Source organism: Macrobrachium nipponense, chromosome 5, assembly GCF_015104395.2.
Source record: "Macrobrachium nipponense isolate FS-2020 chromosome 5, ASM1510439v2, whole genome shotgun sequence".
Lineage (NCBI taxonomy): Eukaryota > Metazoa > Arthropoda > Malacostraca > Decapoda > Palaemonidae > Macrobrachium > Macrobrachium nipponense.
Window position 1 is genome coordinate 6,810,289 of NC_061107.1, and position 18,132 is coordinate 6,828,420.

General features: G+C 45.5%; 1 protein-coding gene across 1 annotated transcript; it reads right to left on the reverse strand.

The window, feature by feature from the left end:
* Positions 1-398: 398 nt before the first annotated feature.
* Positions 399-17,013, reverse strand: LOC135215369 (proline-rich protein 36-like). Its single transcript, XM_064249929.1, has 7 exons — positions 16,999-17,013; positions 13,209-13,856; positions 12,968-13,109; positions 12,243-12,504; positions 9,800-12,134; positions 9,088-9,415; positions 399-580 (listed from the first exon to the last, which is right to left on the reverse strand). Exons 1-7 carry the CDS (start codon positions 17,011-17,013, stop codon positions 399-401), a joined length of 3,912 nt encoding a protein of 1,303 aa, XP_064105999.1.
* Between the last annotated feature and the right edge of the window lie 1,119 nt (positions 17,014-18,132).

The following is an 18,132-nucleotide window of genomic DNA, read 5'->3' on the forward strand; positions in this document are numbered from 1 at the left end:
TGTGTGTATTATATCAGATATAATATATGTGTGTGTGTGGGTGTGGTGCTGGTGTGTGTAGTGGTGTGTGTATTTATATATATATATACTATATATTAATATATATATATATATATATATATATATATATATAAAAAATTATATATGTATATATATATATATATATATATATATATATATATATATATATATATATGATATATATATATATATATATGATATCTTTATATATTATATATATATATAAAAATTTATTGAAGGATATATATATATTATATATATATATATATATATATATATATATATATATATACTATCCTTCAATAATTTTCCAACTAATTTATCATAAGCTTAATTTCGCTGTCCTACGACGTTCAATAAACTCCTCCCAGAACTCATTATCCGCGGACGCAGCTGCTATGTTGCCGCTTCAGCGTCTCGTTGAAACTGAAGTAAATCTTCAGATCACGCCATAGACGTGGAGGCCTCCGGCCACCTGAACTAAATCGGATGCCACGAACCTGGCAACGGTGGGTTGCGAGTTGGTCGGAGAGGCCGACGGACTCCGCCCACTTTTGATCTGACGATATCCCCATAGACAGTGAGATTTACTTCCGATACAGATAACCGGATCCGGCGATCGTAACGTCTATGGGGCCCTTAACAGGAAGAAAACCTCAAAGCAGATGTACTATGAAACCACTGATAGGAGAGGGTGGAAAATAAGATGGAAGAAAGGGAGTGTGAAATGAGGAACAATAAAAGGAATGGAAGGAATGCAGCTAGGGGCTGGAGGCAACCTGCAAAGAACCTTAGTTAATGCCTACAGTGCACCTCATGAGGTGCACTAACGCAGCATTGTCCATGCATGGAACTTACGAATCGTGGAGTCAAGTATTTATCATTTCATTCATTCTTCTGTAATATATTTGTGTATACTCGTGTATTCGTATATTGCCCATCCACATGATAAAATAGTGAATACGTCTATTGTCCATTCATATGATAGACTCGTAATTTCGTATATTGCCCACTCGCATGATAACTTGTAAATTTGTATATTGCCCATTCGCATGAAAAACTCGTGAATTCGTATATTGCCCATTCGTGCGATAAACTCGTGAATTCACATATTGCCCATTTGTGCGATAAACTCGTGAATTCGTATATTGCCCATTTGTGCGATAAACTCGTGAATTCGTATATTGCCCATTCACATGATAAACTCGTGAATTTATATATTGCCCATTCACATGATAAACTCGTGAATTTGTATATTGCCCACTCACATGATAAACTCGTGTATTCGTACATTTGAAACAACAGAGCCATTCGAAACATATATTAATTTCATACACTAGGCAATGACAGTCATAATACAAATCAAATATGTGTATCTAGTTTATACTAACACCATCATAAATTCAACTGTCATAAATTCACTGTTAATATTTCACCTTCATTCCTCTCCTCTTCAGAATTATGTTTCGCATTTAGTTACGGTATTAATAATGCAAACGAGGCGTGATCCCAACTCCAGCTGACTCGGGACGCGTGCAAGATTTTCCCCACACGCATATAAGTTGTAAACGTTATTTTCCTAACTTTGAATGTTGGTTAAAACGTGATAAAATCTACGGACAAATAGAGCCTTGTTTCATTAGCGGAAATTAAAATAACTACGCTATATTGAGTCAGAAATAGTTTTGCTGTACTGTTTAACATGCACGATTTATTTTTGACATTTTCATTCTAATAAATAAATCATAAATAGCCTTTCCTAAAATATCTGGATCGTAAACTCAACGCGAAACACCTTTTTCAGACCATTTCAGACTCTTCCATAGACCTTTCCTACCCCTCAACAATAACAACAAAGTAGTTTGTAGGGCTTACTCCCCGAGTAATCGAAAATATCTTTCGTATTGTCAACCAGACGAACCCTGCCATTATTTGTCGTGAATTTCGTAATCATTCGCCAAACTTCGACGAGAGAGAGAGAGAGAGAGAGAGAGAGAGCACGTCACATCAAATAAGCCTGTCAAATTCACATTTATCCTTTTAATTCTGAGCATGTGAAACTGAAACAACGAAATTAATTATTTGACCATTTCAAAAGGTTGTGGCAAAAACGCGACAATAACTCCAATAACTCCGTAATAAAAGCGAGAGAGAATTACTAGTGAGGGATTTTTTTTCTTTTCAAAACATATTTCCAGCGAAAGGTGAATATCATGATTTCTGTAACACACCATGCAGGGATTATGATTCATATTTGCAAATGAGCCCAAGTAAACGTGTGTTATGTGTCTGTGTATGTGTGTGTGTGTGTAGTGTGAGAGAGAGAGAGAGAGAGAGAGAGAGAGAGAGAGAGAGAGAGCTCCCTTACAGCTCGTTCGGGTTGCCCCAGGCCCCTCAGTGTGAGGCACCTCTAATGTCTACCAGAGAATTGCTAATGCATCTCGGTATATTTTGCATGTTCCAATCTTCTGGGATGAGAGAGAGAGAGAGAGAGAGAGAGAGAGAGAGAGAGAGAGAGAGAGACTGTGTGTGTCTGCGTGCGTGAGAGTAAAATTAAAAGGCTTGACGTACAGCAAGACTCGTCAATAGAACCGTAATTCCTCGAGGACATCCAATCTCCAACAAAAGGTCTGTAACACTTCAAAGTATCAATGTTCCTTGCAGAATCACCATCACATATGAAAGGAACCATTTCAACCGGAAATAAAGAAGGTCCCGGACTAACGATGTTGTGTCTGTTTCAGGAAAAGAAAACTATTGTGGCGTCTTTGTCTGTCCATCCGCAATTTTTTTTTCTGTCCGCCCTCAGGTCTTGAAAGCAACTGAGGTTAGGCGACTGCAAATTGGTATGTTGATTACCCACCCTCCAATCGTCAAACATACCAAATTGCAGCCCTCAGTAGTTTTGATTTTATTTAACGTTAAAGTTAGCCATAATCGTGCTTCTGGCAACGATGTAGGCCAGGGCCACCACCGGGCGGTGGTTAAAGTTGCATGGGCCGTGGCTCATACAGCGCTATACTGACACCACCAAAATATAGATATATTTTCGATTGACTTGATTTTACGCTAGCGGCTGTATAATCAACGAGTTTTTTTTTTTTTTTTTTTTTACAGTAGCTTTTATAAACGAAAATTCTGCTGCTACCAGGACCTTCCGCCCTCCAGCCTCCCCACCCTGTCTCCATCAAAATTGCGAAATTCTAACGGAAGACTCCGAAACAGCAGGATAATTTTGGCGTGCATCAAACATGCCATGATTCAGGCATGCTAATGATGGTATCTCGTTCTGAACATCAACTGGGAGTTATTAATTTTCCCCTGACTGAAAATTTTGGCTCCAAAGCTTAAATGAATGGATGGCATAACGTCACACTAGGAGGTCATCTCATTATAAAGATCAGAATTTGTTTTTATTGTATACCTCTCTTTCATTATTTCCAAAAAGAACTAGAGACAATATTTCGACATCCGATTCCATGGCTCTCATCAGGTAATGTAGGAAGCTATTACCAAAACGAAAACATTATATCATAAAAGTCATTTAAATAAATAGATAAATAAATAATTATAACAGAATTTAACTACGATACCTAACTAATGTTCAAGACCCCTGAAAAGTAACTGAAATAGCTTTACTCTCCCTGTTCCCAAAAAAACAACAATATCTAGATGAACAGTTTAGTCGAATATTTATAACACATCACTAAATGTTGGCAGTGAAGCTTCTGTCGTTCGGGAACTATTGTAGTACATCCACACCACAAAGGTCGAGTGTAAACGATCGGGAAGTTATAGCTCCCAAGAGTTTGGGAATTTTTTCCACTTTGATGATACTGGACGGAGCTCAAGACGGGAGTTAAGCCTGAGGCTTTTAGTCGAATATGATCGTACAGACGAAAGGAAGAAAGAGAGACGATTCCGGGAATGCCTGGGTGAGCTTATTTTTCGACTTATTGTTAAGGAAGTGCTTCAGCGGAACTATACAGTCCTGGTGGTCATTTATAAGTGTGTGTGTGCGTGTGTGTGTGTGTGGGGGGGGGGGGGGGCACAACTGAAGTCGTAGGTTGGTGTCAGGTATTGGTCATTCGTTCTTATCCTTCTCCTTCTCCTTTGGATGGTTTGGTGAGAACTGGTTTCTTTTTCACTGTATACTATTTTTAAGTTGTATTATTTCTAATTATTGTAAATTTATTTTTTCTTTCGAACTGGTCTCTTTTTTACTGTATACTTTTTTTTTTAATATGTTTTCATTTTAATTCTTGTATTTTTTTGTTTTTTTTATTTTCGTTTGTATATATATATATATATATATCTATATATATAGATATAATATATAGAAATATTATATAGATGATGAGATATATACCTATATATATATAAATATATACAGATAGATGTAGAATATTATATAATATATATATATAGAGATATATATATAAGTATATATGTATAAATTATAGTATCTATATAGATATATATATAGATATATATATATATAGATATATATCATATATATATATAAGTATAATATATATATATATAGTATATATATAGATATATAATATAGCTATATATAGGTATAAATATATATATATATTAGATATCTATATATATATATATACATATGTATATATATATATATATAGAATATCTATATATAGATATATATACATATATATATATATATATAATATATATAATATATCTAGAATATATATATATATATATATATATATATACCTATAGATAAATGATATATATGTGTGTATATAATATATATATATATATATATATCATATATATATATATATATATAGATATATATATATCTAATACTTTTAGGGCATAGTTTTTCTCTAATAAAATTTTCGTTAAAAGCAATTGCTTTAGTGGCATCAATAAGTTTCTTGCAGGTATCTTCATACCGACGAAGTTTTTTCCGATTCTCGTTCGTCAATTTCTGGTGAAAAATACGCAGACTTCCTTCTTCCATTTATTGAATTTTGTCACGACAGCTGTTTCGCCTTATGGCATTATCAAGCGACTACTGACTTACAATCTGACCTTCGGCCTATTTATTTCATCGTGTGGGAGGTATGACCTTGAGGTATGGGTACTGGTTAGTCTAGGGATTAACAGCTTAAGGGCGTTGTTTTGGATACAAAGAACATAAGGACATATGTACTGTGACAATAAAAGTGAAAGTTTAAACAGTGGTTAAATAAATATTCAAAATACAATGCCATGTGCTAGAGTTTCCTTAAATGTATTTTTAGAATTTAATATGTTACATGTTGGTTTTAGATAAATATTACAAAATTACATACAGGAATGAAAATGAATATAGAAATCTAAATACAGGAATAAAAATACATGTATATATTTTATAGCATGCACATAAAGGTACGAGAGATAATTTTACATAAATGTGTATGATTTAAATTTGAGTGAATGAGCATGTGTGTGTGTGTGTGTCCAAATGGTCTACGTTGGTTAACGGCTGCTGATTCGTGTTGGGCGGGGTCTCAGCGACCTGAGCAAGGATGTTACTTGACTTTCGCTGACGCTGGGTCTTCTCATGTCTTCCAAGGGGCGCGATGTTCTCGGTGGGTTGGGGTCGTTGTCTGGTCCCTGTTGGCATACGTATTCCTTCTCCTGCTGGAGGGTAGTATATGGTCCGATTCTTGTTGGACGTTCAAGGTCGGCTTCTGAATAGCGATGCTCACCGCTTCCGTTATTAAGAGGCGACCGTAGTTGTCTTATCTGTGCACGACCTGTATGCCTTCTATGAGCTCTTGTAGAGATGGCTTCCTGTCGTGTACATCTATGTAATGTTGAATGATGGCCCCTTGATTTCTCTGAGCCAGCAGACGTCTCCGAAGGGTCGTTGTAGTGAGCCCGATGTAGTTTTGGCTGCGAGATTTACACATCTCCTCTGGACAAGTAAATTTGTAAACTACATTCGTGCACATCTCCTTCGGCCCCCCCGGAGCGGTGCTGTTCTTCATTATTAAGGCTGCTACAAGGTTGGGCTTACTATATATCCTGAGGCTTATTTTGTGGTAAGGGGCTTTTGGGGTTACGCCTCTGTTTATTATCCCGCGAAGCGTGCAGCAATCCTCCTTGTATGCAGACCCATAATGTACACGATGGTAAATGTATATATATACATACATACATACATACATATATACATACATACATACATACATACATACATACATACATACATGTGCTCACATATAGGCAGCGCGGAAATTGAAAAATCTGATCGAGTAAGTTAAAATAATATCATTACAGTCTGTTTTTATGTTATGTGTGTTATATGAAGAGGCTAGGGCCTATGTTAATTGCAAATAATGAAATTGAGACGATGGTATTAATTATCTTTGGTGAGTTACTCACCAAAGAAAAACTATGGGTACCGAGTTCCCGAAATAATAATAACAGGAGTCACTCACCAAAGAAAACTGTAGGTAATGGGTTACTCACTAAAGAAAAACCGTAGGTAGTGAATTACTTTAAGAAGTAAAATTGTTGGTAGAGAGTTACTCTTGGGAGGAAAGCTTAGGTAGTGAGTTACTCAGAAGGAAAACTATAGGTATAAAGACACATGCCAAAGAAAACCTGTACTGTATGCAGTGAGCTATTTACGAAAGAAAAACTGTGACTCACTAATGGAGTGAGTCACTGAAGAAAATTGTAAGTACTAAATTACTCACAGAGTAAAGTGGGGAATTTTGGGATAAGTCGGTATAAAAACGAAACGATGATTTAAATCTGAAAGCTCCAAGTCCACAGAGCGTGAATTGATGTGAGGATAATTATATCATACTAACTGGTCCTTGGATGTGGAGAAGGCGGGAGATTAAACACTGTATTTAATGGTTAATATGTAACTCCCGAATAAGAAATTAACGTGGTCTTGAAACATATTCGTTTCATTACTCAAGAGAGAGAGAGAGAGAGAGAGAGAGATTAAAGTTGATTAGTATATCACCATGGAACTATAAACATGGAATGGACATGCGCGAAATCGCCGTGGGCAGCTGCATGCCGCCATTGCAAAGGTTGGAGAGAGAGAGAGCTAGCTTTGTATCACAATGCCCACCTCGCTATATTGGAGTGTACTCTGTTAATTTTCCATGACAATATCTTGTCCTCTATGACATCTATGTTGAAGTAAAATTAGTAGTATACATTATTCAATCTTTTTATATCATAATACATTTAAAATAGATCTGAAATTATTAGTATTATTAATAATAAGACTGGCATTGACAAGTGATCTATAAATTAAATTATTTATATCAACAAGTGTTTTTATTTTTGTAATAATGACTGATATAAGTAAGTAAGAGATCAGACAAAAAAGATACGTACTGCAAAAAATCCCTGAGAGAGATTTCAGCAATTTATAAACACCAAGAGACAAGGCATAGTTAAATTATTTTCAGAATATTTCCTGCTATGTTTTGATAAATCGAAGTATCTCTCGTGGAATATAGAAAACCAACGAAAAATCGAGAGAGGGGAGAGTATATGAACTGGGTAACACGATTCAGAGATGGCTTCCAGGTGTTGTTGGGACGTTGTTGTCCAGGAATAATCATCGTATTTACTATGAATGCCTATTCACTGGTGAGGTTCCTCCTGACGACTGATGATGGAGGTGAAGAGCCCAAGGAAAAGGAACTGAACGAGAGAATTGCAGCCTTGCGAGACACCATCCAGTGCCAGAGAGAGAGCAGGTGAACTTGGACAGGATAATTCTTCAGCTGCAACAGAGGACCGAAGGGAAAAACAGCAGCTCGAAAACAAGATCCTGAAGACAGAAGAAAATCAGCAGCTGATGGACAAGACAAAGGAATTTACGGCAGAGAAACGATGCCCTATGTGACTGTGTAGTTGGCAGAGGTAAAGTGCCAGGTTGAGAGGCAAGAGAAACTCCTACGACAGAAGGAGAAAGTCCTGCAACTATAGACCGAAGAAGCGGCGCGGATGGCGAGGCTCATCCAGGAAGAAAACGACGCAACCGAAAAGCGCGAATCCGGCAGGAAAGACGTCGATGTGAGGTTCCAGCGCCTGCAGAATAAAGTGGAAGACATGACAAAGGAAAAGGGTGGACTCCAGTGTGAAGATCAGGCTGCGTAACCCAGAGGAACGAGCTGACATGCCTTTTTTGAGGAAGGAAATCGTCGCCAATCTATTCGCTGGAGAGGGAGACTGGTGGTGTACAGGCCGAACTGAAGGACCAGCTAGAAGATGAGGTTCGACAGATGCGAGGAGCGAAGGAGAAATTGGTTTGCAAGCTCAAAAACCTTCAGGGGAATTACAGATGTCTGGAGAAGTGCTGGATCAGCTATTCATCTTCAAGGAATGGCACGATCTAGTCTAAGCTGGACTCACGAAGACGGATCAGATTTGAAAAATTAGAGAATGAATATTGTACGGAAAATTTTGTTAATTTAAATAAATAAAGTTTATTTACAAAAATGGCAATTTTCATTTACACAATAATTCTTTACAGTAATATTTGTTATATACATAATAATACGAGTTTAACTCGAGTTTAAAGGACTTCTTTCATAAATCCATCTTTTACTATAGATTTTAGTTTATGACCATAAATGGATCTTAGGAGTCATCTGCAATAGTTTATTTTAGCTTTGAGAAAACTAAAGGTTACTTATCTCATGAAAGTTTTTAACTATACTGTATGGATAGTTTGATGTTTATTTGTAATAAGTTTGCTTTGTTAATTGTTGAAGGAAAAGAAATGTGGAGAGAAATAAATAAGTCAAAATGTTTTCTAAAGAGTTTTATTGATTCCTGAAAGAGAAAGGAAAATGGAGGGATAATAGAAACGTTGAGGAAAATGAGAGGATTGGTGGAGGGCCAAGAGAGGGAGTATAGGATTCAGGGAAGATTGGTGGAGTGCCAGGAGAAGGAGCAAATGATTCAGAGAAGAATAGTGGAGTGCCAAAAGAAGGGCGAGAGGATTGAAAGAAGCCCCAGGAGAATTGAAAGGATTCAGTGGCATATTCTGATTCTAAGACTAACCACAAGGTTTCTGTTTGCAAGGACGGCGGGCCAGGCCCGCCGAGCCAGCCCGGTACGGGCAGGCGGGCGGGCCAGGAGGTCTGCCGAGCCAGCCTGGTACGGGCAGGCGGGCGGGCCAGGAGGTCTGCCGAGCCAGCCTGGTACGGGCAGGCGGGTGGGCCGGAAGGTCTGCCGAAGCAGGCCTGGTGCAGGCAGGCAGGCGGGCCGAAAGGTCTGCCAAGCAGGCCTGGTACTGCGGGCAGGCGGGCGGGCTGGAAGGTCTGCTGAAGCAGGCCCGGTACTGCGGGCAGGCGGGCGGGCCGAAAGGTCTGCCGAAGCAGGCCCGGTACTGCGGGCAGGCGGGCGGGCCGGAAGGTCTGCCGAAGCAGGCCCGGTACTGCGGGCAGGCAGGCGGGCCGAAAGGTCTGCCACGCAGGCCTGGTACTGCGGGCAGGCGGGCGGGCCGGAAGGTCTGCCGAAGCGGGCCTGGTACTGCGGGCCCGGTACTGCGGGCAGGCGGGCGGGCCGAAAGGTCTGCCAAGCCGGCCTGGTACTGCGGGCAGGCGGGCAGGCGGGCGGGCCGGAAGGTCTGCCGAAGCAGGCCCGGTACTGCGGGCAGGCAGGCGGGCCGAAAGGTCTGCCAAGCCAGCCTGGTACTGCGGGCAGGCGGGCGGGCCGAAAGGTCTGCCGAAGCAGGCCCGGTACTGCGGGCAGGCCGAAAGGTCTGCCTAACCGGCCTGGTACTGCGGGCAGGACAGCGGGCCGAAAGGTCTTCCAAAGCCAGCCATGGTACTGCGGGTAGGAGGGCGGGACGAAAGGTCTGCCAAGCCGGCCTGGTTACTGCGGGGCAGGCAGGCGGGCCCGAAAGTACTCCAAGCCAGACTGGTACTGCGGGCAGGCGGGCGGGCTCGAAAAGGTCTGCAAAGCGGCTGGTACTGGCGGGCAGGCGGGTCGGGGCCAAAAGGTTCTGCCAAGCCGGCCTGGGACTGGCGGCAGGCGGCGCGGGCCGGAGGGAAGTCTGCCGAAGGCAGGCCCGGTTACTGCGGGCAGGCCGGGCGGGCCGAAAGTCTCCCAAGCAGCATGGTACTGAGGGCAGGCGGAGCGGGCCACAAGGTCTGCCCAAGCCGGCCTGGTAATGCGGGCAGGCGGGGGGCTGGCGAAAGGTCTGCCAAGGCTGGCCTGGTACTTGCGGGTCAGGCGGGCTGGGCCGAAAAAAAGGGTCTGCTAAAGCGGCCTGGTACTGCGGGCAGGAGGCGGGCCGAAGGTCTGCCAAGCCGGCCGGTACTGCGGGCAGGGCGGGCGGGGCCGGAAGGTCTGCCGAAGCAGGCCCGGTGACTGGCGTGCAGGCGGGCGGGACGAAAGGTATGCCAAGCCAGCCTGGTGCTGGCGGGTAGGCGGGCGGGCCGAAAAGGTCTTGCCAAGCCCCCGCCTGGTACCTGCGGGCAGGCAGGCGGGCCGAAAGGTCTCCCAAGCCACCTGGTAACTGGCGGGCATGCGGGCGGGCCGAAAGGTCTGCCAAGGCCGGCCTGGTACGGCGGGCAGGGCCGGTCGGGCCAAAAGGTCTGCCAAGCCGGCCTGGTAACTTGCGGGCAGGCGGGCGGGCCGGAAAAGGTCTGCCGAAGCCAGGCCCGTACTGGCGGGCAGGCGGGGGGGGCGGGCCGAAAGGTCTCCCAAGCCACCTGGTACTGAGGGCAGGCGGGCGGGCGAAAGGTCCTGCCAAGGCCGGGCCTGGTAATGGGCCGGTCAGGCGGGCGGGCCGAAAAGGTCTGGCCAAGCTGGCTGTAACTGCGGCAGGCCCGGGCGGCCCGAAAGGTCTGGCTAAGCCGGCCTGGTCTACGGGACAGGCAGGCGGCCGAAAGGTCTGGGCCAAGCCGGCCTGGTACTGGGCCCGGCAAAGGCGGGCGGGCCGAAGTCTGCCCGAAGCCAGGCCCGGTACTGGCGTGCAGGCGGGCGGCCGAAGGTCTGGCCAAGGCCGAGCCCTGGTACTGGGCGGGCCCAGCGGGGCGGGCTGAAAGGTCGGCCAAGCTGGCCTGGTAACTTGCGGGGCAAGGCGGGCGGCGAAAGGTCCTACCAAGGGACCGCCTTGTAACTGGCGGGTAGCAGGTGGGCCGAAAGGTCTGGCCAAGCCAGCCTGGTACTGCGGGCCGGCGGGGCGGGCCGACAGGTCTGGGCCATCCGGGCCTGGTAAACTGGCGGGCAGGCGGGCGGGCCGAAAGGTTCTGCCAAGCCAGGCCTGGTACTGCGGGAAAGGCAGGCGGGCCGGAAGGGTCTGGCCAAAGCAAGGCCCGGTGCTGAGGGCAGGCCGGCCGGGCCGGAAGGTCTGCGAGGCAGCCTGGTACTGGGTGGGAAGGCGGGCGGGCGAAAGGTCTGGGCCAATGGCCGGCCTGGTAACTGGCGGGCAGGAGGGCGGGCCGAAAGATTGCCAAGCCAGCCGTACTGCCGGGCAAGGGGGCGGGCCCAAAAAGGTCTGCCAAGCCGGCCTGGTATGCGGGCAGGCGGGCGGGCCGAAAGGTCTGCCAAGCCGGCCTGGTACTGCGGGCAGGCGGGCGGGCCGAAAGGTCTGCCTGAAAGGCAGGCCCGGTACTGCCGGCAAGGCCGGTTGGGCCGAAAGGCTCCAAGGCCAGCCTGGTAACTGCGGGCAGGCGGCGGGCCGAAGGTTCTGGCCAAGCTGGCCTGGTACCTGGCGGGCAAGGCGGGCGGGCCGAAAGGTCCTGCCAAGCCAGCCTGGTAACTGGCGGGCAGGCCGGGCCGGGCCGAAAGGTCTGTCAGCCACCTGGTACTGCTGGCAGGCGGGCGGGCCGAGGTCTGCCAAAGCCGGCCTGTAACGGCGGGCAGGCGGGCGGGCCGGAAGGGTCTGCTGAAGCAGGCCCGGTACTGCGGGCAGGCGGGTTGGGCCGCCAAAAAGTCTGCCAAAGCCATCTGGTACTGCGGGCAGGCGGGCGGGCCGAAAGGTCTGGCCCAAGTGGCCTGGTAACTGCGGGCAGGCGGGCGGGCCGAAAGGTCTGCCAAGCCGCCTGGTACTGCGGGCAGGCGGGCGGGCCGAAAGGTTCCTGTCAAGCCACCTGGTACTGCGGGCAGGCGGGCGGCCGAAAGTCCTGCTAAGCCGGCCTGGTACTACGGGCAGGAGGGCGGGACTAAAAAAAGAAAAGGCGTCTGCCTAAGCCGGCCTGGCGTACTGCAGGCCAAGGCGGGGCGGGCCAAAAGGGTCTGCCAAGCCGGCCATGGTAATGGGGTGGGGGCAGGCGGGCAGGCCGTAAGGTACTGCCCAAGCCGGCTGGTACTGCGGGCAGGCGGGCGGGCGTTTGGCCGAAAGGTGGTCGCCAAGCCGGGCCCTGGTACGGGGCGGGCAGGCGGGCGGACCGGAAGGTTTCTTGCCTAAGCAGGCCCGGTACTGCGGGCAGTCGGGCGGGTCGAAAGGTCTGCCAAGCCAGCCTGGTACTGCGGGCAGGGGGCGGGTTTCGGTCTGCCAAGCTGGCCTGGTACTGCAGGCAGGCGGGCGGGCCGAAAGGTCTGCCAAGCCGGCCTGGTACTGCGGGCAGGCGGGCGGGCCGAAAGGTCTGCCAAGCCAGCCTGGTACTGCGGGCAGGCGGGCGGGCCGAAAGGTCTGCCAAGCGGGCCTGGTACTGCGGGCAGGTGGGCGGGCCGAAAGGTCTGCCAAGACAGCCTGGTGCTGCGGGCAGGCGGGCGGGCCGGAAGGTCTGCCAAAGCAGGCCTTGTACTGCGGGCAGGCAGGCGGGCCGGAAGGTCTGCCGAAGCAGGCCTGGTACTGCGGGCAGGCCGAAAGGTCTGCCTAACCGGCCTGGTACTGCGGGCAGGTGGGCGGGCCGAAAGGTCTGCCGAAGCAGGCCTGGTACTGCGGGTAGGCGGGCGGGCCGAAAGGTCTGCCAAGCCGGCCTGGTACTGCGGGCAGGCAGGCGGGCCGAAAGGTCTCCCAAGCCAGCCTGGTACTGCGGGCAGGCGGGCGGGCCGAAAGGTCTGCCAAGCCGGCCTGGTACTGCGGGCAGGTCGGGCGGCGCCGAAAGGTCTGCCAAGCCGGCCTGGTACTGCGGGCAGGCGGGCGGGCGGGCCGAAAGGTCTGCCAAGCCGGCCTGGTACTGCGGGCAGGCGGGCGGGCCGAAAGGTCTGCCAAGCCGGCCTGGTACTGCGGGCAGGCGGGCGGGCCGGAAGGTCTGCCGAAGCAGACCCGTAACTGCTGGCAGGCAGGCGGGGCCGAAAGTCTCCAAGCCAGCCTGGTACTCGGGCAGGCGGGGCGGCCCGAAAGTCTGCCAAGCCGGCCTGGTCTGGCGGGCAGCCAGGCGGGCCTCGAAAGGTCTGCCAAGCCGGCCTGTACTGCGGCAAGGCCGGCAGGCGGCGGGCCGAAAGGTCTGCCAAGCTGGCCTGGTACTGGCGGGCATGGCTGGGCGGCGCCGAAAGGGTCCTGCCAAACGGCCATCCTGGTACTGCGGGCAGGCCGTGCCGGCCGAGAAGGTCTTGGCCGAAGCAGTCCCGTACTGCGGCAGGCCGAAAGTCTGCCAACCGGCCTGGTACTGCGGGCAGATGGGCGGGCCGAAAGGTCTGCTGAAGCAGGCCTGGTACTGCGGGTAGGCGGGCGGGCTGAAAGGTCTGTCAAGCCGGCCTGGTACTGCGGACAGGCAGGCGGGCCGAAAGGTCTCCCAAGCCAGCCTGGTACTGCGGGCAGGCGGGCAGGCTGAAAGGTCTGCCAAGCCGGCCTGGTACTGCGGGCAGGCGGGCGGGCCGGAAGGTCTGATGAAGCAGGCCCGGTACTGCGGGCAGGCGGGCAGGCCGGAAGCCTGAATGAAAATATGGAGTTTATTGGCGGCACATTACATGCAAACATATGGCATATGCATGTCGCATAGAACCTGGGAAACATAGGACCAGGGGAACATACGTAGAACCTCAGAAACATAGAATTTTTGTAACATTCACACCAATGAGTAAAAACTTAAATAAGAAAAAATATATATTCTTTGTAAGTCTGAATTTCAGTTTAAGGACAATTTTCAGTCCAGTTTAACAAAATAATCTATTATCAAATAATTGTTAGAATAAGCTAACCATTTTTTTTCTTTTTTTTTATAAATGAAAGATTCGTCTGTTGTTATAATCAGTCCTATTGAATTTGCTTCTTATCTGTCTAATTAAATATTACCTTATTTTTCATGTATTTCTTTTTATATATCAATAATTTTTTTAAAATTTGAATTTGTTAAATTACACACAGGAATCAAAATAAATCCTAAAGTGTCAAGGAAACGGATAAAAATGTACAAACTCGCAAGGATGTCGCAGTCTTCGTATGTAGAAATACTGGGAAGCACAGTTTCACTTATCCTTGGGCAAACATAGTCAGACAGCAGTGTTGCCATATGATATTTGTTTTTTGTAGTTTGGCTAGAGAGTTTTAAGTTTAATTAATAGCTAGTCCAGCATTTGGAGTTTTCTAATGCCCTATTTGGTATATTTCTGGGGAATTTAACTTTGTAATTCTTAAGTAATAAACATGTGCAACTTCATAATAAGGAATGCCTTTATTTTTTCGTTAACTGTATCACTGCTTTCTGCCATTTGACTTGAACCTATAAAATGTCACTGCAACATATACGATCAATAGTGGCGCGGAACTGTTGTTGCTTCAGCATTCCTAAATATGCGATTTTATCGAGACCTGGAAATCAGTTGCTCCCTCCATAGTTTTGTGTCATAACTTGACTTATTGTGCCATAAGAAGCCACAGTGCTATAGCATACATTACAAAAGGAGTGGATGGAAGACTGTCAGTTAAAAGACTGTTAACAGAATAGGAGACATCTCGGGATGTGAGTGTCGTTAAGTGCAAACTCTGTCCTTTGATATTAGCCCCAAAAGATTCATGCAGATGAAAAAAAATTAGGAAATGCCCAAGTCTTTCAAAGATAGATTTGGCTGTTTTTGTAGCCGCACAAGCGCCAGTTGCACACATGAAATGACTTTATGCATTACCGTATTTATTATTCCATAACTCCAAGTTGTGTACCATTCCTATGGGAATGAACGTTAGATTACGTAGGTATAAATATCCAAAATATCTGGTAGATTTAGTATGTGTATTGAATTTAACCAATTAAGGAGAATGTCTATATTAACTGTCTTTAATATAGAGTTGTGGGAACGTAGTAAATGTTGCGTAGGTCGAGTCAACGCTGGCTGGCTTGTAACATTTGCTTTGCAGAAACTAGGCTTGAAGGTCTGTGCGATATTTTCATTAGGCTACACTTCTCTAACACCATGGCTTGAGTGGTCCTAGTTCATCCTTATCTTACCTCAATTTATTTTGCTTATTGCAGAATAGGTCAGGCTAGTCGCGCGCACAACTTTCTGCCTGGCAAATTTTCTCTCGTTTAGGTGGCCAAGGTGTAGAGTAAACGGCCCCAACCCCTCCCCATAGCCAGACTAGGTAGGGCACAGTACCTTAGGATAGGTTAGGTAAAGGGAGGGTTAGGACAGGAGATCTTTGTTGAAATCGGTGGTACCCAGATCTAGGTAATAACTCGCGTTTGGTATTTCTTTGGAAATTACAGATTCCTATAGTATTTGGGTTGCTTATTACCTAATTAGGACTTTGCCGTTATTTTTGGGGGGTTAACTGTAATTAACCCCCAAGGGCCAGTACTAAACAAGGCAAAATACATTTGACACCTCAATCCTTAGTGGCTTTTGTATTCGCGGAATTGTTCCTTGCAGTCCGTGACCTGCGGAAATAAAAGTGCCCAACCCATTTACACTTCCTCTTATTGTAGTGTGATGATTGACTTGTGGACATGGCCTAGCTGGCAACTTGCACAGCCAATTTTCCTGTTTAGGGTATGTTCTTAAGCCATTTAAATTGTAAGGGTATTTTAGTATTTTATTTATATTTTTTTTAATAATGTATTGTTGTGACAAGCAAATTTTTTTAGTGAACTGATAAGTAAATTATTTTCTAAAATTAATATACTGACCGGTAAATTATTTTTGAGTTATGAAGTATATTGACAAGCAGGATTTGTCCATGTTAGTATTTAGAGAAAAGGTTGATAGATCTAGGTACTAACTCTGCGTTGGGTATTTCTTTGGAAATTTTCAAGGCAATTATAAAAAAAAATTCTGAATACATTGACTTTGAAGGGGCTTTGAGCATGCATGATGAAAAGGATTTGTGCTTCTTAATTAATGACAGAAGCAATACGAGATATGGTAATGCAGTGCCATGTTTCTCTTTTGAATGATGGTCCTCACTAGACATTGTATATTAATGTACATTACATTTTTACAGTACATTTCACACTGCTCATAAATGGTTGGAATCCAGCTTCAACCCTCAAGCTAGAGTAGCCACAGTATTGGGAAATGTAATGTACAATGTGTGGTAAATATTTAAAAATAACACCAGTCATTGTAAAACTGTATTTACTCTTCATGCAAGTATTGGTTGTTCCAAGAGAAATATTCACTGAACCAGTTGAAAATCAGATTATAGGTATCCAATTCCTACATTTACCAGAATACAAACCATTATCTTTTATATAGGAGTATTCTCAGTGTATGGAAAAAAGTTAATGAAATGGTGGTAAGTGGAGGTGTAGATTTATTACTTGCAGTTGAACATCACTTTCCTTTTAGCACAATTAGAATCCCTTGGCCTGATTCTACCTGGGGAAAGATGGCCTCAAGAAGGCCAAAGAGCATTCACTGGTATCCTCGGGAGAAAACCATTTCCAAACCTTTCAGTCCCTTTTTCATTCGACCTTCTGTCTCCTCTCATGCTCTCCAACATTGATGGCCTAGGTGTACGTCCAGATCTCATCACTAGTGAGACCCCAGCTTGCACTCAGCATGTCACCACATACTTCATTGTGTGTTCCTGGAGCTTTGAGCGAGTCAGTGGGGCCATCCCTTAGTATATTTGGTTACCCATGGGTTAGGCATTTTTGCGGGGGGGAAGGGGGCGGGAGGTGGGGAAATTGGCTTCATCTGATGAGTTTTTTGCTGATAAGCCTCCTGCTGATTGCTATTTCAGTGGAATCAAACCTTTTGACTATTCTGTTGCTGCTGTTGTACCTGTTGTGGAAACCACTAAAACTCCTCTCACAGGCATATATAAGGTTTGTTGCAGTCTCTTTTTTGGCCCCTAGCTGCATTCCTTTTACTGTACCTCATTTTCTTTCATCCATCTTATTTTCCACCCTCTCCTTAGTACTGAAATTAAGTAAAGAAAAACTTAAAGAAGGAAAAATGACTGAATGCAGCAGGTACTTAGGCCACCTTTGGGGTACTGTCCGTTTCAAAATTAATCTCTATTTACTTAGGATATATGGTATCAATCCCTTCAGAACCCAACTGAGCTGCTCTATAAAATAATCCTTATGAAACCAAAATTACTGGATTACAAATTATCCCTCGAGTGGTGAGGGTCATGATTAAGAATCCCATCATTTATTTTCAGTATTATAAGTATAACTGTATACTAGTAGAGTATATATACAAGATAGGTTTTAACATAAAAGATATATAGTTTATTTTATGGTAAAAGAACTTTTCATTTTTCAGAGGTAAAAGATGGATGAGGCCAGTGTTATACCGATAATAATAATGGCATGAGTTACAGGACATCAGCTTGGCATATTGCAGTCTTGAAAGGTACAGTATTATGATTTGTTTCTTGTAAGAATGTAACTGAAGTTTTTAATGTAATTAAAATGTGACATAACTTATAATTATTTTATCAGTTTGAACTATAAAAAAATGCAAAATGCTTTAACAAGTCTGTTATAGTATCACCGAAAAAGCTTTAATACTTCTATATAGTGTTTAGGTGACTGTTGTGATGAAGGTTTGTTAATATGAAACATTTTATGATTTCAGAGGCAGATGAAACCGGCAGCATCAAGACTGTATGCAAAAAGAACAAGATGTGAGAATCCTTGAACGGAAAAGGAGCATTGACCTGATTTTGTATAACTCCTACCTTTAAAATCCTACTTACAGTAGGTAAGTATCCAAATAATAAATTTTATTATGAAAATTTACATTTTGAGGGGTACTCAC